Here is a 17,988-nt window from a genome sequence, read left to right on the forward strand (position 1 = left end):
TAGCAATAATACAGATACTCTAATCACTCCGGAAAGTCTCAGCATTTTTGAAGCTCCAGGATGAAGACCAGATAAATTATTGATTATACCAGCATAGCATATTAATAACAGAAAACTGAACAGCACATAACATGTTGCCTGGCATTATAGTAGACATTCAACATGTTTTTCCTTTATGGAATATGATGGTCTATTGTTGGGGTCTAGAAACTGACACCCCAAAATATGGTGCTTTCACATGCTGTGCTGAAGTTCCCTTATCTACCTCTACTTCGGACCCACCAAAGAAGACAACAGTTCTCTCTGGTCCCTTCCTTGAGTTTTCATTAACTAAACTCATATTGCAGGAAGAAATACAGAAAGCTGTCAACACACCTGAGCAGACTTTTGTCACAAACCATTGTGTGCTCTGTGGGCCCAACAGACGGTTCCAGGCCACTGAATGTTCTTCATGCCCACTGAATTCCCTTAGAAATCATTTACTACCCATTCTAAAACCATCCACACTTCCCCATCTCCATTTCCCTTAAGAAGGGGAAGAAGTGGCTTTTAACCATCTGTACCCCATTGTATGGTAGGGTAATCACTCTCTGATTCTCCCCCATGTAAGTTAATAAAATTGTATACCATTTCTCCTATTAATCTGCCTTTTATGAGTTGATTTTCAGCTAACCTTCAAAGGACAAAGAGGATGTTTTCCTTTGGCCTCTACTCTATGGTGTTGTATTAGTTTAAATCAAAGTTATCAGAATTATAAATTACATTCACATTTGGACTTCCCATTGTTGAGCATTGATGCCATACCATTAATAAAAATTCTAATTAGGGAATGTGTTTTAGAAAGAAGTATTCAGTTTTATTGTTTTCATAAGAAATGTGACCACATTAATAAATTAAAATTGGATGCTGCTGCTCTTCTGTGCTGAATTATTTAACTCTCTGTGGTCTAGAGAGGTAAATAATTTCTCATAAGGATTATAATAGTTTCACTGAATTTTACCAGTAAAAATTCTAATATAACACATTAATTAATGTTCTACTTTTTTTTCAAGTAATCTTCCTCTTTGAGGCGTCAACTGGAAAGCCTTTAGGTGATGGAAAGTTTCTTTCTCATAAGGTAATGAACATTAACTACTTCTAATGTAAATAGCCGCTGTTTATTTACTTCCTTTTCAAAATTAATGTTTTCATTTTAAAGACGACACAAAGGAATTAGTTTTTTATTTAAAGTCAATGTGCATTCTCCATTGACTGTTTCGCCTAAAAATGTCACAGTTAAAGACTAAGCACTGGTAAAGTTCGTGATAGGAAGCTATACATGCAAATTAGTTGAATAAAAGCATCTGACTTATATGTCTGTTGTCAAACTCTTCACTGCTTTTCAGTTGCATGTTCTTTTTTGATTAAAATTTTAGCACCTGTCAGTAAATAAAAATGTATTTGTGCTTCTAAATATCTTGCAGTTTTCTCATTGACCTATTCTTAGCCAGCATTTTCTTTAGGTTTTAAGACTGTAGTAAGAAATCTCTATACAAAGTACAAAAGACCCTGAATTTTAAGTTGTTTATTGGTTTCTGATTTTTAGCCTTAGAAAAAGAAGCACATTACGTTGAGTTATCCTTCTAAATTACTGATATGATAGGGTCTAGAGACACTTTTAGTTTTATTAATACTTCTAGTGAAATGTTACTCAAAATTATATATATTTTTTGTAATTAATTTTTTTTGTTTGTTTGTTTTTGGAAGAGACAGGGTTTCGCCATGTTGCCCAGGCTGGTCTCGAACTCCTGAGCTCAAGCAATCCACTCGCCTCAGCCCTGCAAAGTGCTAGGATTACAGATGTGAGCCACCACGCCTGGCCCTAGTTTTAAATTTGAATAACAAACACATTTATATGGTTCAAAAATCAAAAAGCATTAAAAAGTATACAGTAGTAGTCTCCCTACTATACCTATTTTTCATCACTGTAGTGCCTCTCCACCAAATAAGTAACCATTGTTATTAATCTCTTATATATTCTTCCAGAGATTTTTAGTGTTATGTACCAACAAAACTGATATATGTTCTCTTCCTCCCCTTTTACAAAAATGTAACAAACAGTTTTACACTTTGCTTTTTTCATGTAATACTCTCTTTCTGGAGATGGTTCCATATCTATACACAAAGTGCTTTCTCAACCCTTTTTCCTCCCACTGTATGGTATAACATTTTATGTATGTATCAGAATTTAAACTGTTTCCAATCTTTTGCCATTAATATTACAGTATTAACAAGATGAATTACCTTGCATATACATCTTCTTGTACATGTGCCAGTGTAACTGTGGGATCTATTCTTGAGATATTGTTGCTGGGTCAAAGGATATGAGAATTTGTAATTTTAATAAATATTGTAAAGTCATCTTTCAAAGAGAGTTTATCAGTTTACTTTTGCACTGGTAATATATGAGGTGCTTATTTCTCTATAACCTCTCCGTTATTGTCATTTTAAATCAAAACTATGTAAGCAGAGTTTTTCCTCTTCAGTAAGATTAAGCATATCAAAAGGAGTAAATTTTTCAGCTTTTCAAGATGCAGTCATTTTTGTTAGTAGGATTGAAAGGAGAATCAATTAATAAGGTTAAATATTTATTTTAAATTTATAACTCTTTCTATAACACTTTTCCTAAGTGTAAGAATTTTCTAAGAAATTTACAATTAAAATAATTTAATTGTAAATAAAATTTACAATTTACAATTTAATTTACAATTAAAATTAAGAAATTTATAATTTCCTAATTATAAGAATGAAAGTGTCTTCTACATGTCACACTTCACCCAATTACCCAGTACATTTGTATGCAATACAAAGGATTTTTAAATTTTACATTCTATTAAATAATAGAAAAATCACCCACTCTATTTTATTTTATATGTGGAAGAGATTCATATCCAAGATCTTCCCAAATAATAACAGAGCTCAAACTGGAACTCAAGTCTGTGTATTAGTAAATGAATATTGATTAGTGTAGGGCAAGGGAGATGGTTCTAATGAACACAAAACTGCTTTTATGTCCCACTAGAAAGAGTAACCCAGGAGGAATAGAACCTATGTGGAGGTGGTAGGACTTGACGAGAAGAAAATGGGGGAAGCCCTGCTGAATGAAGTGAGGGAGCCCCTCTTCCCCTATGTACATAGGCATTATTATAATTAGTGTCCATCTTTGATTTTTAATTTCTTAGGAGAGTCATATCTGTTTAGCAGTGTTTTTAAAAGAATACACTAGGTTCTGATGATGATGGTGATGATGACGATGATAAGCAATTCTTTATTGTTAACATTTCCATTTTGAAAATACCTAGAGTTATATTTCATGCATGCCTTGATATATATGAAACCAGATTCTTTTCTTCCTTAAAATATAAATTATGGTATTCTAGAAAGAGCTGAATTTTTAAAAATGTATTATGAACTGGTATATGATTGGTTCATCAATTTGGATAAAAGTATATGTGTATTTTGTTTTACTTTAAAAAGCGTTTTTTGTAGTTCATTTTGGCACAATGACTTGATGTTGTTGTCATGATTCTTGTTGAATTCACAATTCCTACCAAAGTCTTCAGACATTGTAGGAAGTAAATAAATCTTTCTTGGTTTGAATTAAAATGAATCTATATTGAAACATTTTCAAGTTATAGTAAAATTCATCTCACTAGCAGATGAAAACAATGATCTTGGAGTTAGAAGTCTGAGTTGCAAGTTTATATATACTTGATACTGGCTTTTTCTGAGCAAAATTGCTCAGTGAGTGTGAGTCTAGTCTTCTGATTTGTAAATTAAGTATAGTAATACCTACATTACAAGCTTGTTTCCTGTTTTGCAAGAATGAATGTGAGAGAATCTGTAGAATTTAAGGCCCTGGACACATGATGTATTTCCACATATTTCCAAAATTTGTTTTTACAAATATTTAACAGATAGTTGTTAGGCAACTTATTAATCAAAATAGACCTCTCATATGATACTCAGAATTGCCTGACCCTTTCACCCTGACTACGAAAGGTAGGTCAGGACAGAGGGGAGTGTTTCTCAGCCTGCAGAGTATCAGAATATATATTATTTTATTGTATTTTAGGAGGTATCTTTTCCTTGGATGTCAGGCAAATATACTTTAGTGCAGCTTTTGAACGATTAATGTGTTGGCAGTTTAAAATTATTTAACAGGGACATTTTATCATTATAAATGTGTAAATGACATTTAATTGATCTTAAAGGAAATGATTTTATAATTAATTAAAATGATCTTATGTCAAACACTGAAACTAACCCAGTATTTACATTTTTAAAAAATTTTAGAATGAAATCTTGGAAATTGCTCTGGATCAAAAAGGACTTACCAATGATAGAAAAATTGCTTTCATTGATAAAAATAGAGATCTCTGTATCACTTCTGTGAAACGATTTGGGAAGGAAGAACAAATTATCAAGCTTGGTAAAATAATTTGAATACATTTTAAGTTTTAATTGTCAACTTTCTTATATTTACTATAATAAATAATTTGAATGAATCTGGAAATGTTTTAATGTTTTGATCTTGTAATACTTCTTAGCTACTTAACCCATTTTTTAAAGAGTAGGAGTGAAAGTTTATTAAAAGCTTTATTTTAAAATTTTTATTGTGTTTTATTTGAGATAGGGTCTCACTCTGTCACCTGTGCTGGAGTGCAGTGGCAAGATCAAGGCTCACCGTAACTTCTGCCTCCTGGGCTCAAGTGATTCTCCTGCCTCAGCCTCCCAAGTAGCTAGGACTACAGGCATGTGCCACCACATCTAGCTAATTTTTTTTGTATTTTGGTAGAGACAAGGTTTCACCATGTTGCCCAGGCTTGTCTCGAACTCCTGAGCTCAAGCCATCCACCTGCCTTGGTCTCTTAAGGTGCTGAGATTACAGGCATGACCCACCGGGCCCGGCCTATTCAAAAGATTTAGAGCAGGAAAGAAAGGAAATAGAGTAAACTTGGAAGAGGGCAAGCAGGTAGCTTGAGAGATCAAGTGCACTCTTTGATCTTTGACTTGGGGTTTTATACTTTGGCATGCTTCTGGGGAGTTGCAACCCTTCTGCCCTGATTCTTTCCTTGGGTAGGCTGTCCACATGCCCAGTGACCTGCCAGCACCTGGGAGGGGCCACATGCACTGTGTGTTTACTGAAGTTATACACATGCTCACTTGAGGCGTTTTTCCCTTACCACTCCAGTGTTTCTAGAGGAAGTTTGTATACCAATTAAACTCCTCCACCATTTTACCTGTTAGTACGCTTGTGTGAGCCCACTCACCTAGTTCTTGAGATCTTATTGAGAAGCTACTGATTTCCAGTTTTGGCGTTTATATTGAGAGACTACCTTTCCCTGGCACTGGCTGCAACCAATTATTATTTTAGAGAGAGAGCTTAACAACAGCCTGACCATCACCTGATGGTCATCTGACATTCCTGGTGCTGGTGGCAGGGTCCTCTCCTGCCTTGCTCATGTCTGCCTGACTACCTGCTGTAACATTTCCACCCTCAAGAGTCCAAGACCCCAATTCTATGGGGAAAATGGACAAAAGTCAGTCTTCTGTAACTGCTTCCTGCTGACAGAGAGACAGTGGTGGTTATTCTGTGGATCTTGGCCTCTTGCTAGCTGTCAGGGCAGGGTGGCTCCGTGGGTTGGTGAAAGTGGTATACAGCTAGGTCCAAGGGAGACAAGGGAGGACTTCACCTCTGTCATGTCCCACTGACGGGCAGACTAGGGGTCCCCTGTAGAAGAGTGACTCTTGAATATTGAGGGGACGGTATTCCTCACTGAGGATCATCTGGAACTTGATGGCCTGAAGACAAGAGGATTAACTGAATAGCAAGTCTTTAGCTGCTGCAGCTAAATTGTCACTGAAAGAAAGATTTGCAAATTTAAAATATAAGGGTTCTAAGTAAAGCATTCAAATATTTCTGTAAATTATTGTGTGATTCTTTTGTATGTGTTTTTCACCATTATAGAATCAGAAAGTAGAGTCATATCTAACAGAAATTTTGTGGGATTTTGTTTGTCAGGCATTTTAAAGATCTATTCTTAATTCTTACATATTAAAGCTAATAGCACATTAACATTCTTTTTAAATTAAGGAACAATGGTGCATACTTTGGCATGGAATGATACATGTAATATCCTTTGTGGACTTCAAGATACTCGATTTATAGTGTGGTATTACCCCAATACAGTTTATGTGGACAGAGACATTTTGCCTAAAACATTATATGAAAGGGATGCAAGGTAACATTTTACTGCATATAATTCTGTATTGTAGTAAATAAAACTCTGAGTATCATGTTTTTGCTTCTATTTTCAATCCTGCAAGGTGTTTTTCACATCAGTCAGATTTATTGATGAATAAATTGTTTGGCTAAAGCTAGCTTGAGACTTAAGTGACAGAATCAAGTTGAAAGTGTGGTATGATATGAATTATTTATTTGTCCCTTATATGAATATAATTTTCAAGCTTAATATTGTGTAATGGTAGCTCAGGTATTTTTCTCAGTGTGATCAAGTGATTTTAGTCTAGTCACTCTTAAGATTTTTCAGGATGCACAACCTTATGACAGCTAGCCAACTCTGTCACAGATTATCATTGACTTTAATACTTTCAAGAATGTAAATGTTTGTAGAATTGAATTTTTGGTTGATATTAAAAGTAGGAAAGGACCAAAGTTACTGAAATTTGTTACAATTTATATGCTTCAGAAAATCAAAGCATTTATATTCCTAAATTCTTTAAGAAATAGCAAGGAGATCTCTTATTCTTGACAAAATAGGAATACAAAGGCTTCTTAATTCTAGGCCTTAGCTTAGTTTCCAAATCTGTTTTGAGTTCATTTTTAGTATTCAGATTCAAACCCTTAACAAAACCAGCGAAGCATCAAAATAAAACAGTGTATTTTTAAAAGTATTTGAACTAATGAAAAGAAGTTAGTCACTTTATTTAAAGGTCATCTCTTTATTTATTTATTTTTAGAGTCAAGATCACACTCTGTTGCCAAAGCTGGAATGCAGTGGTGTAATCATGGCTCACTGCAGCCTGGGCTTAAGTGATCTTCCCAAGTAGTTAAGGCTGTAAGTGTGAGTCACTGTGCCTGGCTCACCTCTTTTTATTCTGAGAAAATAGTCTTGGAATTTAGTTTACTTTTTATTGGTTTACCTTTTAATACTTTTAAAAGCTAAAGCTATATTAATTATTGTTGTGATTTATCTTAAGCCTCAGGGAAAAAAAGATGATTTCAAATGCTCTTAGGAATAGCTCTCAAATATGTAATAATTTTTGCTACTTTATATAGCAAGTTATATTCAACTGTTTATATTCAAAGTTAATTCCAGGGAGAATGTATGTATTCAAATAAATACATCGAAGTTTTTTTGAACATATACATTCTCCCCGGAGTTAACTTTTGGGGTTGTGCCTTTTGGAGATTAGAGACTCCTTGTATATTTCATGGTCCACTCCCCAGATTTAATATACATGAAAAATTTTGCTCAGAATACAACTTTAAATTGTACTTTGCTTTTTTTTTCCCAACAGTGAATTTAGTAAAAATCCCCATATTGTGAGTTTTGTTGGAAATCAAGTAACTATTAGAAGAGCTGATGGCTCCCTGGTTCACATCAGCATATCACCATATCCTGCTATTCTCCATGAATATGTAAGCAGTTCAAAATGGGAAGATGCTGTAAGACTTTGTCGCTTTGTTAAGGTAATTTACATTTTAGATTCATAGTTGTATATATATTTCATAGTAGTTTACCTTTGTGCAAAATGAGCAATGATAATAGGCTTAAAGGCTGGAAAATTGTGAATAAGATCATGTCTTTTGTTTTATAAGTAAAGACATGAGCAATACAGAGGAATACATGTTGCTGTGTGATTTATTCTCTGAAGAAGCTATAAAATTTAAACTGTTTTTCCATACTGGCACATATAAAAATCTTCTGTGGAACTTCTTTGAAAGTCAGATTCCCAAGTTCTACTCCCATAGAGATTCTAATTCATTATAGCTGGATTGAGGCCCAGCCATATTTTTTAATTTCCTCAGATGATTGTTTTATACAGCTAAGGTTAAGAATCTCTGCTTTCGATCAGCCTTTTTCCAACTTGGTTGAATCTAGTATTTTTCCAACATGTGTGACCGTAGACCTTTTTAATTGACTATCAGTGAACATTCCTTAGAATACAGTTTTGTGAAATAACTTTTAGATGCTTTTTTTAAACAATGGGTTGTTGTTGGTGAATAGCATCATTGTCTGGGGTAAATACCCGGAGTTTGTCATCTCACACCAAGAAAATTAAGGACGGACACATGTGGGTAGGTTAAGGAGTGGAAAGTGTAATAGGCAGAAGAAAGGAGAGAGGAGAGCAGCTCCTTGCCAGAGAGAGGCATCCAAAAAGGGAAAAGTGGCGGACTGCAACAGATTTCATAGGCAGGCTTGAGGAGGCTGTGTCTGATTTACACAGTGCTCACAGATTGGTTTGACCAGGTGTGACATTTACATAGCACAGGGAAGGCTGGTCACCCCACCCTAATCTTATTATGCAAATAGACTTTGCACTTGGCCAGTGCCATCTTGTCTACTCCTTACTGTACATATGGCTGGCAAAAAGAGAAGATGGAGCTGCCGTTTTGAACATGCCTAGTCCCAGGTAGTATATTGCTATGGGCACAACTACTGGCATTCACTCATGCAAGCTTCCGGTTTGCTTGTTTGTGTCTGCAGCTCTGTTTTACAGGCTGCTCTTTGTTAGAAAAGAAAATGATTTGGGGGCTGCTTTTCATTAAAAGGAAAACCTTATCATGAAGGACTTCTATACCCTCACTATCTGCCTAAATAATTTCTTCTTAACTGGTATATCAGTAGCAATCTGCCATAATATCATTGTCTGATAACTTCACTATTTCTTTGGTTCCCTATAAATTACATTATTTGACACCTCATCAAAAAGACTGGAAGGTTTATAACCTTGAGTTATTATTTTAAATTCAGAAATAAATCCTTAATAACTCAAAATTGAATATTTCAGAAAATTTCTTTCAAAAGTTTTCTGTGTATTAATATATTTTAACAAAATGGCCACAATGAAATTTCCACATTATTAGTTTTTTTCAATGCCATGCTCAGTAATTTTTATTTTTTAAATTAAAATATCATTTTGGTATGAGTATTTAAATCACTGCTTATTTTAAGGCAGTTCAGTCACATAGTTAAGATAATTGTTCTCATACTTCACTTTAGGAGCAAACCATGTGGGCTTGTCTAGCTGCTATGGCAGTTGCTAATCGAGATATGACTACTGCAGAAATAGCCTATGCAGCAATTGGTGAAGTAAGTAATTAACGTTTACATATATGTACATGTGTTTTTTCTTAGCATAATTTGTTATATTTCTGTTATTATCTACTTCAATATTTTTATTTTCTTTTTTTAGATTGATAAGGTTCAGTACATCAATTCTATAAAAAGTCTTCCATCTAAAGAATCAAAAATGGCCCACATACTACTTTTTAGTGGGAACATACAGGAGGCTGAAATAGTACTTCTTCAGGCTGGCCTTGTTTATCAAGCAATCCAGATCAATATTAATCTCTACAACTGGGAAAGGTAATAAGAATGCTTTCCATCAATTCCAAAATCTGTTTGACCTTAATGTATTTTTCCATCTACTACTTAGTAAATTACATTTTCACTGTATTTTAGTTTCTGAACACCACAGAATTTATTCATGTTTATATTTGTGAATAGTTTGCAATTTATTTCTTCTCTGAACTTTTGACTGATTAAAAGTTGGGGTGTGAAGAAGGAGAGGCTAGGATGTTTCCTAAATTTTTGGTTTTAGTAACTGGAAAGATCATGATACCATACCATTTGCAGATTTGGTAGAGAAGATAGTGAGTTTCATTTTAGCCAAGTTGAATTTGAAATACTCGCAAAGAGATATAATTGTTGATTAAATGGACCTGGAGCTCATAAGAAAGATCTGAGCTAGAGGTTTAGTTTTAGGAGTCATTAGCAAATGGATAGTAGTTGAAGCCAGAGAAATGGATGCAATTGTCTGGGGAATGTGTGGAATGAAAAGACATCCACTACATTATGAGATGGATGAAAGAAAAGAAAGACACCAAACGTTATTCCATAAAGCAGCCAGACAGGCAGAAAAAAGAAGAACCAAGAGAGATATATAGTGCTAGGGAAGAAAGAGGAAAGGATTGGTGATTCCTTACATTTGGCTCTCAGACAGATTGCTTTCTGAGGCAAAGTGGCATGCTGCTCTTCTCTGTGACATAAGAGGTTCCTCCCACTCATTCTCTCAGGTACATGTCTCTCAGTGAACAAAACTATAGTTTTTATATACTCCTGAAGTTACTGTGTTATGGAATTGACGCATTTTTCCAGGTTTGAAATGTCTTTCATGATCTTTGTTTCTGCCTGGGTGAAAAACAACCCCTGTATCTGTCAATTACAAGGCCCTTTACTTAAACTTCCTTAGACTAGAATTTCTATAAATATTTTATCTCTGTCTTTCCCTTGACTGAAAGTAACAAAAATGGCAGATGGTTTATTTTATGATTGACATACTGTAGTCTCCTTATTTAATTTCTGCCTAATGATCTATACTATTCATGTAATTTAGCTACTCTGTTTTTGTCTTTTATTAACACAAATTCATTGTCATTGTTTAGCTGTACAAAGGATCATGAAAGATGTTTTTAGTTCTACAAAAATAAATAGGCTGTGGGGTGCAGTGGCTTACACACTTGTAATCCCAACACTTTGGGAGGCTGAGGCAGACAGATCACAAGGTCAGGAGTTTGACACCAGCCTGGCCAATATGGTGAAACCCCATCTCTACTAAAAATACCAAAAAAAGCAGCCGGGCACGGTGGCGCATGCTTGTAATCCCAGCTACTCAGAAGGCTGAGGCAGGAGAATTGCTTGAACCTGGAGTTCCAACCTGTGCAACCAGACCGAGGCTCCGTCTAAATAAATAAATAAATAAATAGGCCATTATCTTTGTCCTGAATTTATTCATAATTCATAAAGTTTAAGGTAACTAGTTTAGAAAGTATGAATATTTTAAAAATTTTATGTTAAATAACTTACAGAAAATTGTATGTATCATTACCAAGCTAACAGAGTTCTATGAGAAATGGGGAAGAATTGTGTTTATAGCATTCTTTTGACCAGTGTTTTTGAAAAAATATGTTGAAATCATAGACACTGCTCTTGCTATAGTATTCTGAATACTGTACAATTTAATTTAAAAAATTTAAGATAATGGTCTTTATCTTAAAAAACTTATAACCTAATTAGGAATTCCATTTTATTGTCATTAATAATAGTCAAATGTCAGAATGATGAAGAGTATTGCACATAGAATGAATATTAACTACCTACTATGTGAAAGTAATGTAAAATGTTTCTGCTGTTCAGGAAGCATATAATCTGTAAGGGGAAACATAAATATCTGCAAATATAAATAATTAGAGAGAGAAACAGTAATCCAGTAAAAAAATATAAACAATGGTACCAGCAGTACATAATTAACTGCTTGGTGACCATTAATAATCATTTTGCAGCATTCCTCCTTTTAGATTGATGTGGTTCAGTACATCAATTCTACAAAAAAACTTCCATCTAAAGAATCAAAAATGACCCACATATTAATGTTTAGTGGGAACATACAGAGGTTGAAATAGTACTTCTTCACACTGACCTCCACTTATTGAGTGGTTATGATGTGCTAGGAATTAATTGTGCTAGACACTTTCTTTCTTTTTTTTTTTTTTTTATATATCATGTCGTTAGGTGATCTCAGCAACTCCAGAAGTTTAGATATTACCAGCCCCGTTTTATAATTTAGGAGATTGAGGTTTACTTATAAATAAGCACAAAATCTAGGATTTGAACCCCCAAGTTGTCTAATATCAAAGAAGAGCTCAGTTTATCACCAAGCAATCAATTATCTATGGCTGGTACCATTGCATATGTTGTTTTGTTTTGTTTTTTTTTGAGATGGAGTCTCTCTCTGTCACCCAAGCTGGAGTGCGGTGGTGCAATCTCAGCTCACTGCAACTTCTGCCTCCTGGGTTTAAGTGATTCTCCTACTTCAGCCACCCAAGTAGCTGGGATTACAGGCTAATTTTTGTACTTGTAGAGATGGGCTTTCACCATGTTGGCCAGGCTGGTCTCACACTCCTGACCTCAAGCAATCTGCCTGCCTTGGCCTCCCAAAGCAAAGGGATTACAGGCGTGAGCCACTGTGCCCGGCCATGCTTATGTTGTTTTTACTGGATTACTATTTATCTCTTTATTTATCTTTGCAGATATTAAATCGTCTTTCCCCTTACAGATTATATGCTTCCTGAAGAGCAGAAACATTTCACATTATCTGTACATAGTAGGTAGTTAATATTCATGCTCTTACTCTCTAGGCAATACCCTTCATCATTTTGCAGCATTCCTCCTCTTCAAACATTTATTGGGTGTAGATACGTGCAGTAAGTGAGTAGGTATCATAGAACAAAGTGAGGAAATTTGCCTCTGTTGGCCTATAATATAACCTTCTGAACATTTCTTGTACCTCCTTGACCCAAATGGAACCTACCTTTATATAAAAGAGAAGGTAGAGAAGAGAACACGACTTCTCTACCAGTCCTCTCAAATGGAGTCAATTTATTCTCTCCACTCTACATTCCTTAGGATCCAGTGTGAGTGGAGTTGGTGTCCTTTTTGCCTCCCTCATCTTTACTTCCCTATCTTATAAAATCTCCAGTCATTTAAGGCTTATATCATGTGTCTCTACTTATTTTTTGATAAGACCTCAAACTTTCCCTGCTATCCTTATATCTTGTTCCCCACGTGCCCCCCCTTCACCTTCCAATTCTCATAAGTGACCTTGACTTGAGATTATTAGATCTCAGGGAGAGGGAAAAGAAGAGGATCAAAGAAGATATAATGAGGAAAGAGAATGAATTCTGGGTGCTCCTGCGTTCCTCTTATCTCCTGGCATCTCCTTTTCCTGTGTTTCTTGTTTTTAGCTAACTGTAAGCCAGTGGGTTGGTCAGGTGCTGGTAGAGATCTCTGAGTCTACCCGATAAGATGATAAAGATCCCAGAGCATTGTTCCTGGATTCTGACCATTATTTATACACTACACTATCTATACACTTAAGACTCCAAAATATGCATCTCTCATCTAGCCTTCTGTTCTGCCCATATTTGCTTCCAGAATCAGTTCTCCAACTGCCTACTTAACATTTCCATTAGATATCTCACATTTTTTAGCTCAAATTTATGTTTATTCCCTCATAAACCTGGTCTTCTTCCAGTCTAATCTATCTTATCATTCTTTCAGCTGTACAAAGCTGGAAATCTAGAAGTTACTTTTGACATTTTCCTCACCTTCCCCCTCCCTATTATCAACCACTTCCCTCCCAAATACCTCTAATACTCATCCACTCATCCACTTCACTACCATTATGTAAGTTGATTCAAGTTTTTCCACTTAATGTCATCACTGATCTCCCTATATCTGCTCTGTCTCTTTTCTACCCATTATTCACTCTGCAGTCATAGTGATCTTTTCACAATGGAAATCTGATCATATCACTCTTGACCTCTGATTCACTTCAATGAAACCCACTTCAGTGAAATTCATAGTTTCCCATTGCTTTTAGCATAAATATCAAGATTGGATAAGAAGAGACTGCAAATATTCAGCAAAAGTAATTATAGCTGCTAAGAAACTCTCAGGAAACTTATATATTATTTTCATTTCTAAGTTCTACAGATATTTCTGAAACAATTTGGAGTATTTGTTCCAACTGCACATTCATTCATTCATTCAACAGATAATTGAGTGTAATCCCGTGGTATCTATGAGATGGGTAAGGATTGGTTCCAGGACCCCCAGGATACCAAAATCTGGAATGCTCAAGTTCTTTATATAAGATGGCGTAGTACTTACATATAACCTATGCACAGGGCTTGAATTTGTTTGCGTGCCTTAGGTACAGGGAAGGCCCACATTGAATATGTGTATAGTAAAGAACTGTACTAGATTTTTTTGTAGGGAGTATAAGGTAATGGTTAAGCTGTGTAACAATTTGAATTTGTTTACCTTTAATTGACTTTCTACATCCAGTTCATAAGCATAAGACCCAGTAGGGAGTGGGATATACAAGTTTAATGTTCACGAGAGAACCTAGACATTGAGGGAAAGCCAGTAAAGGAATTATCAGCCTACAGATAGTAGTTGAGGCCATGAGTATGGCTAAGGTTAATCACGAAAACTTAAGAAAAGAGAGCAGCAAGCAGATATCTGCTGAATACCAATATTTAAGGGTGTGCTTTAAGAAGAGAATTTAGCAGTAGAAATCAGAAGGGATGAAAAAGATAGAATTTAAAAAAAAATTGTTCATTATGGAAAATTTCAAACACATACAAAAGTAGAGAGAATAGTATAATGAATCTGAATGTACCCATCATTCACCCCAACAATGATCAATTTGTGAACAATTTCTACCCTTACCCTACCATTTATTTTAAAGCGGACCCCAGTCATCTCATTTTTTCTGTAAATATTTCAGTATGTATCTCTAAATTTTTTTTAACATAACCACAATATTGTGGTCATACCCTAAAAAGTTGGCAGTAATTATATTCCATGTTCTTATTTCTCTGTTTCACTCATAAGTACTTTGTTTTGTTTTATGGTTTGTTTGAAATAGAATTCAGTAAAGATCCACACATCGTGATTGGTTGATATGTTCTTAAATTTATTTTAATCTACAGCTTCTCCTATTCTTTTTTGTGTTTTCTTGCAATTTTCCCATTGAAGAAACTGGACCTATAGAATTTATCATAGTGTGGACATTATTGGATCTTTGGACAAAGATTGCATCTTTGTGGTATACTTTAACATAGTCTTCTGTCCCCTGAATTAGTTGCATATTGGTTGTTGAATATAGGAACTTGATTAGATTTAGGTTTGTTTGTTTGTTTGTTTGTTTGTTTGTTTTTTGGTAAGACTTCATTATAGTAGTGTTATGTTTTTGTAATGACTGGCTGTAGTGGTTTTTCATGGTATTTTTTGTGATGTTAGTAGCCATTGATGATCATTGCCCAAATGTATTAATTTGAGCTTACAAAATGGTGATATTCTATCATTCCAGAAGGATAGAACTTGTTAGATGCTAAATACATTAGATTGTTTTTAATATCCCTGAATTTCTATATTTGTTTAATCCTCTAGAAGGGAACAGATTTTGTTTTGTTCATATGTGATATTCCACTTGAGAAGCATAGTCTTGCTGGTTTATGTTTCTGTCTTTCATATTTGAATTTGAAAATTGCCTGCAACCTAATAAGGTACAGCTCTTGAAGAGTTATAGGTAAGCAAGTTATCTGTTTGCTGTCCACTTTGGACATTTCGTAGTAGTCTGTTCTCAAAAACTGAAGTTGAGAGAGGTAGAACTAGAAACTCCAAATATGCATATTAATCCTTTATGATCCTTTACGTGCATATTAATAAAAATAATTTCTAATCTACTAGTTATACAAAGTGATTTTGCTTCATTCAAGTTATGCAAAATCATATTTTGAAGTTATAACATCTTTTTATATAACTTCCTTCTATTTAAAATACATGGATTTATTCCAGCCTTAGAATCTAATGTCACATTTGTTTGGTTGCCAAATAACCATTTTAAAATTAGAGACATACTGTTCCCAAAACCCTTATATAATTTGGAGTAAGTTCCCTCCTAAGTGTGGAGAAGAAACATTTTTTTACCCAGTATGTGCTTTTAGAGAACATTTAAAATAGCACATATCATTTGAATGTTTACCCTTAGCCATTGCTATTCAATCAATTGATACATATTTTATTATAATAATAATAATGACAATGATAGATAATTCTTAGGACCTAACATCTAAATGCAGGATTAAACATCATATTCTATTCTTTCTACATAATTAAATGTATTGATGTTTCATACCATAGTATCTCTTTCGAAATTTTGGAAAAGCTCCAACCCAGAATGGATGCTTTTATGTACTCCCCACTGAGAATACTTTCAGTTTTGCACAATCAAGATCTCCTTCCCTCATCATGTACAATCATAAAGAAAGAATGGGAGATGGAGCTTCTAAGGTGACAAAAAAGTAGCTCACCAGTCTCCACTCACACATACACCACTGGAATCAGAGCCTTAGGGATGTACATGGGGGTTTAAATGGGAGAGGGTTAGCAGAACTGAAGCATCTTTACTTCCGTTTCTCCTTTTTTGAGCCTCTGTGAATTGCTTTTTGCCTTCTTTATCTTCCACTTTTCCCCTCTATATTCTAGTAATTTTACATTCTTTTCTGCCTGTTTTTTTTTTTGTTTTTTTTTTTTTTTCTGAAAGACTTAAGGTCACAGAGGAATGAGGGAACTTTGTGAGAATGTGTGATGGTAGCAAATACTGACCCTTGGATTTCACAATATATTATGTCAATATATATATAAGAAATCATTTTGCCTAATTTTGGCATTACCATTTGTATTATATATAACTTACACTCATAATTTTTTCATGTTAAGTGTTTAATATCTCTCAAAAGTCTATCAGTTGTCAATCAATACATACACCGTGTCTAAAATACTTTTTAAAGTGACTATTTAGTTTGATCAATAGTAAGGCAAACCAAGCCAGGCATGGTGGCTCATGGCTGTAATCCCAGCACTTTGGGAGACCAATGCAGTTAGATCACTTGAGGTCAGGAGTTCAAGACCAGCCTGGCCAACGTGGTGAAACCCCGTCTCTACTAAAAATACAAAAATTAATTTGGTATGGTGGCAGATGCCTGTATTTCCAGCTACTTGGGAGGCTGAGGCAGGAGAATTGCTTGAACCCTGGCGACAGAGGTTACAGTGAGCCAAAATCATGCCACTGCACTCCAGCCTGGGTGGCAGAATGAGACTCCATCTCAAAAAAAAAAAAAAAAAAATAGTAAGCCAAACCAAAGCATGCTGAAAATGAACCAGATTTTCCTACTGAAGAGTCTAGTTGCAAAAAATCTAATCAGTAGTCAGCTTTGCTAAAACAAGAGATTTATAATAGTTGGCTCTGATAAATCCTGACTGGAATATTCAGAAGTCATATGTCATATTAGAAAGAAAGAGAACTTGAGAAATAATGTGCTTTTGACAATTATGATGACTGTTATCTTATTTTGAAACAAGATGACAGTGAACAGTGTAAGAGAACTGTCGTCCCCTGAATTGTTCCCGACTCAACTAATATGAGTTATGCACAGGATTGCAGTGGCTGAGGTGCTGTCCAAAACCCACATGTAAAAGTAAGCCTGGAACTGAAGATTAATCTTTTTGTTTTCCTGCAAATTATCGTCGGTGTATATATTTTATGTCGTTAGTTTATACCACTGTTTTCAGCAATTTATTTAGTTCTCATCTACCATTTAAACAAAATATTACTTTAAAAATAACTTGTATAAATATTGATTGAATTATAAAACTTAAATGACTGTCAGCTTTTCCTGAGACTCAGATGGCAAAAGGCATTTTGTCAGACTTCTTAGCCTCAATTTATTATTTTCATAAGATTTTTAATTTGCTATTATAATAATGTAAAGATACCAGTTTTTAAATTTTATAAACTCTGTATAGACTTATGAAAATGATCAAAATAATGGGACCACTTACATTGTGGGGAAGTTCATTCACTTGAATTACAGGATGATTTCAAAAAATTTTCTTTTTTTTTTTTTTTTGGAGTCTTGCTCTGTCACCCAGGTTAGAGTGCAGTGGCATGATCTCAGCTCACTGTGACTTCCACCTCCCAGGTTCAAGTGATTCTCCAGCCTCAGCCTCCCAAGTAACTGGGATTACAGGCATGTGCCACCACGCCCAGCTAATTTTTGTATTTCTA

General features: G+C 34.8%; 1 protein-coding gene across 1 annotated transcript in view; it reads left to right on the forward strand.

Moving 5' to 3' along the window:
- Positions 1–17,988, forward strand: part of IFT80 (intraflagellar transport 80) — a 142,469-nt gene that overhangs the window by 106,680 nt on the left and 17,801 nt on the right. Inside the window, 6 exon segments of the mRNA XM_073023483.1 lie at positions 1,053–1,117; positions 4,336–4,471; positions 6,137–6,284; positions 7,585–7,756; positions 9,291–9,380; positions 9,484–9,656. Coding sequence (XP_072879584.1) covers positions 1,053–1,117; positions 4,336–4,471; positions 6,137–6,284; positions 7,585–7,756; positions 9,291–9,380; positions 9,484–9,656 — 784 coding nt within the window.

Source organism: Chlorocebus sabaeus, chromosome 15 (genome assembly GCF_047675955.1).
Source record: "Chlorocebus sabaeus isolate Y175 chromosome 15, mChlSab1.0.hap1, whole genome shotgun sequence".
NCBI classification, from domain to species: domain Eukaryota; kingdom Metazoa; phylum Chordata; class Mammalia; order Primates; family Cercopithecidae; genus Chlorocebus; species Chlorocebus sabaeus.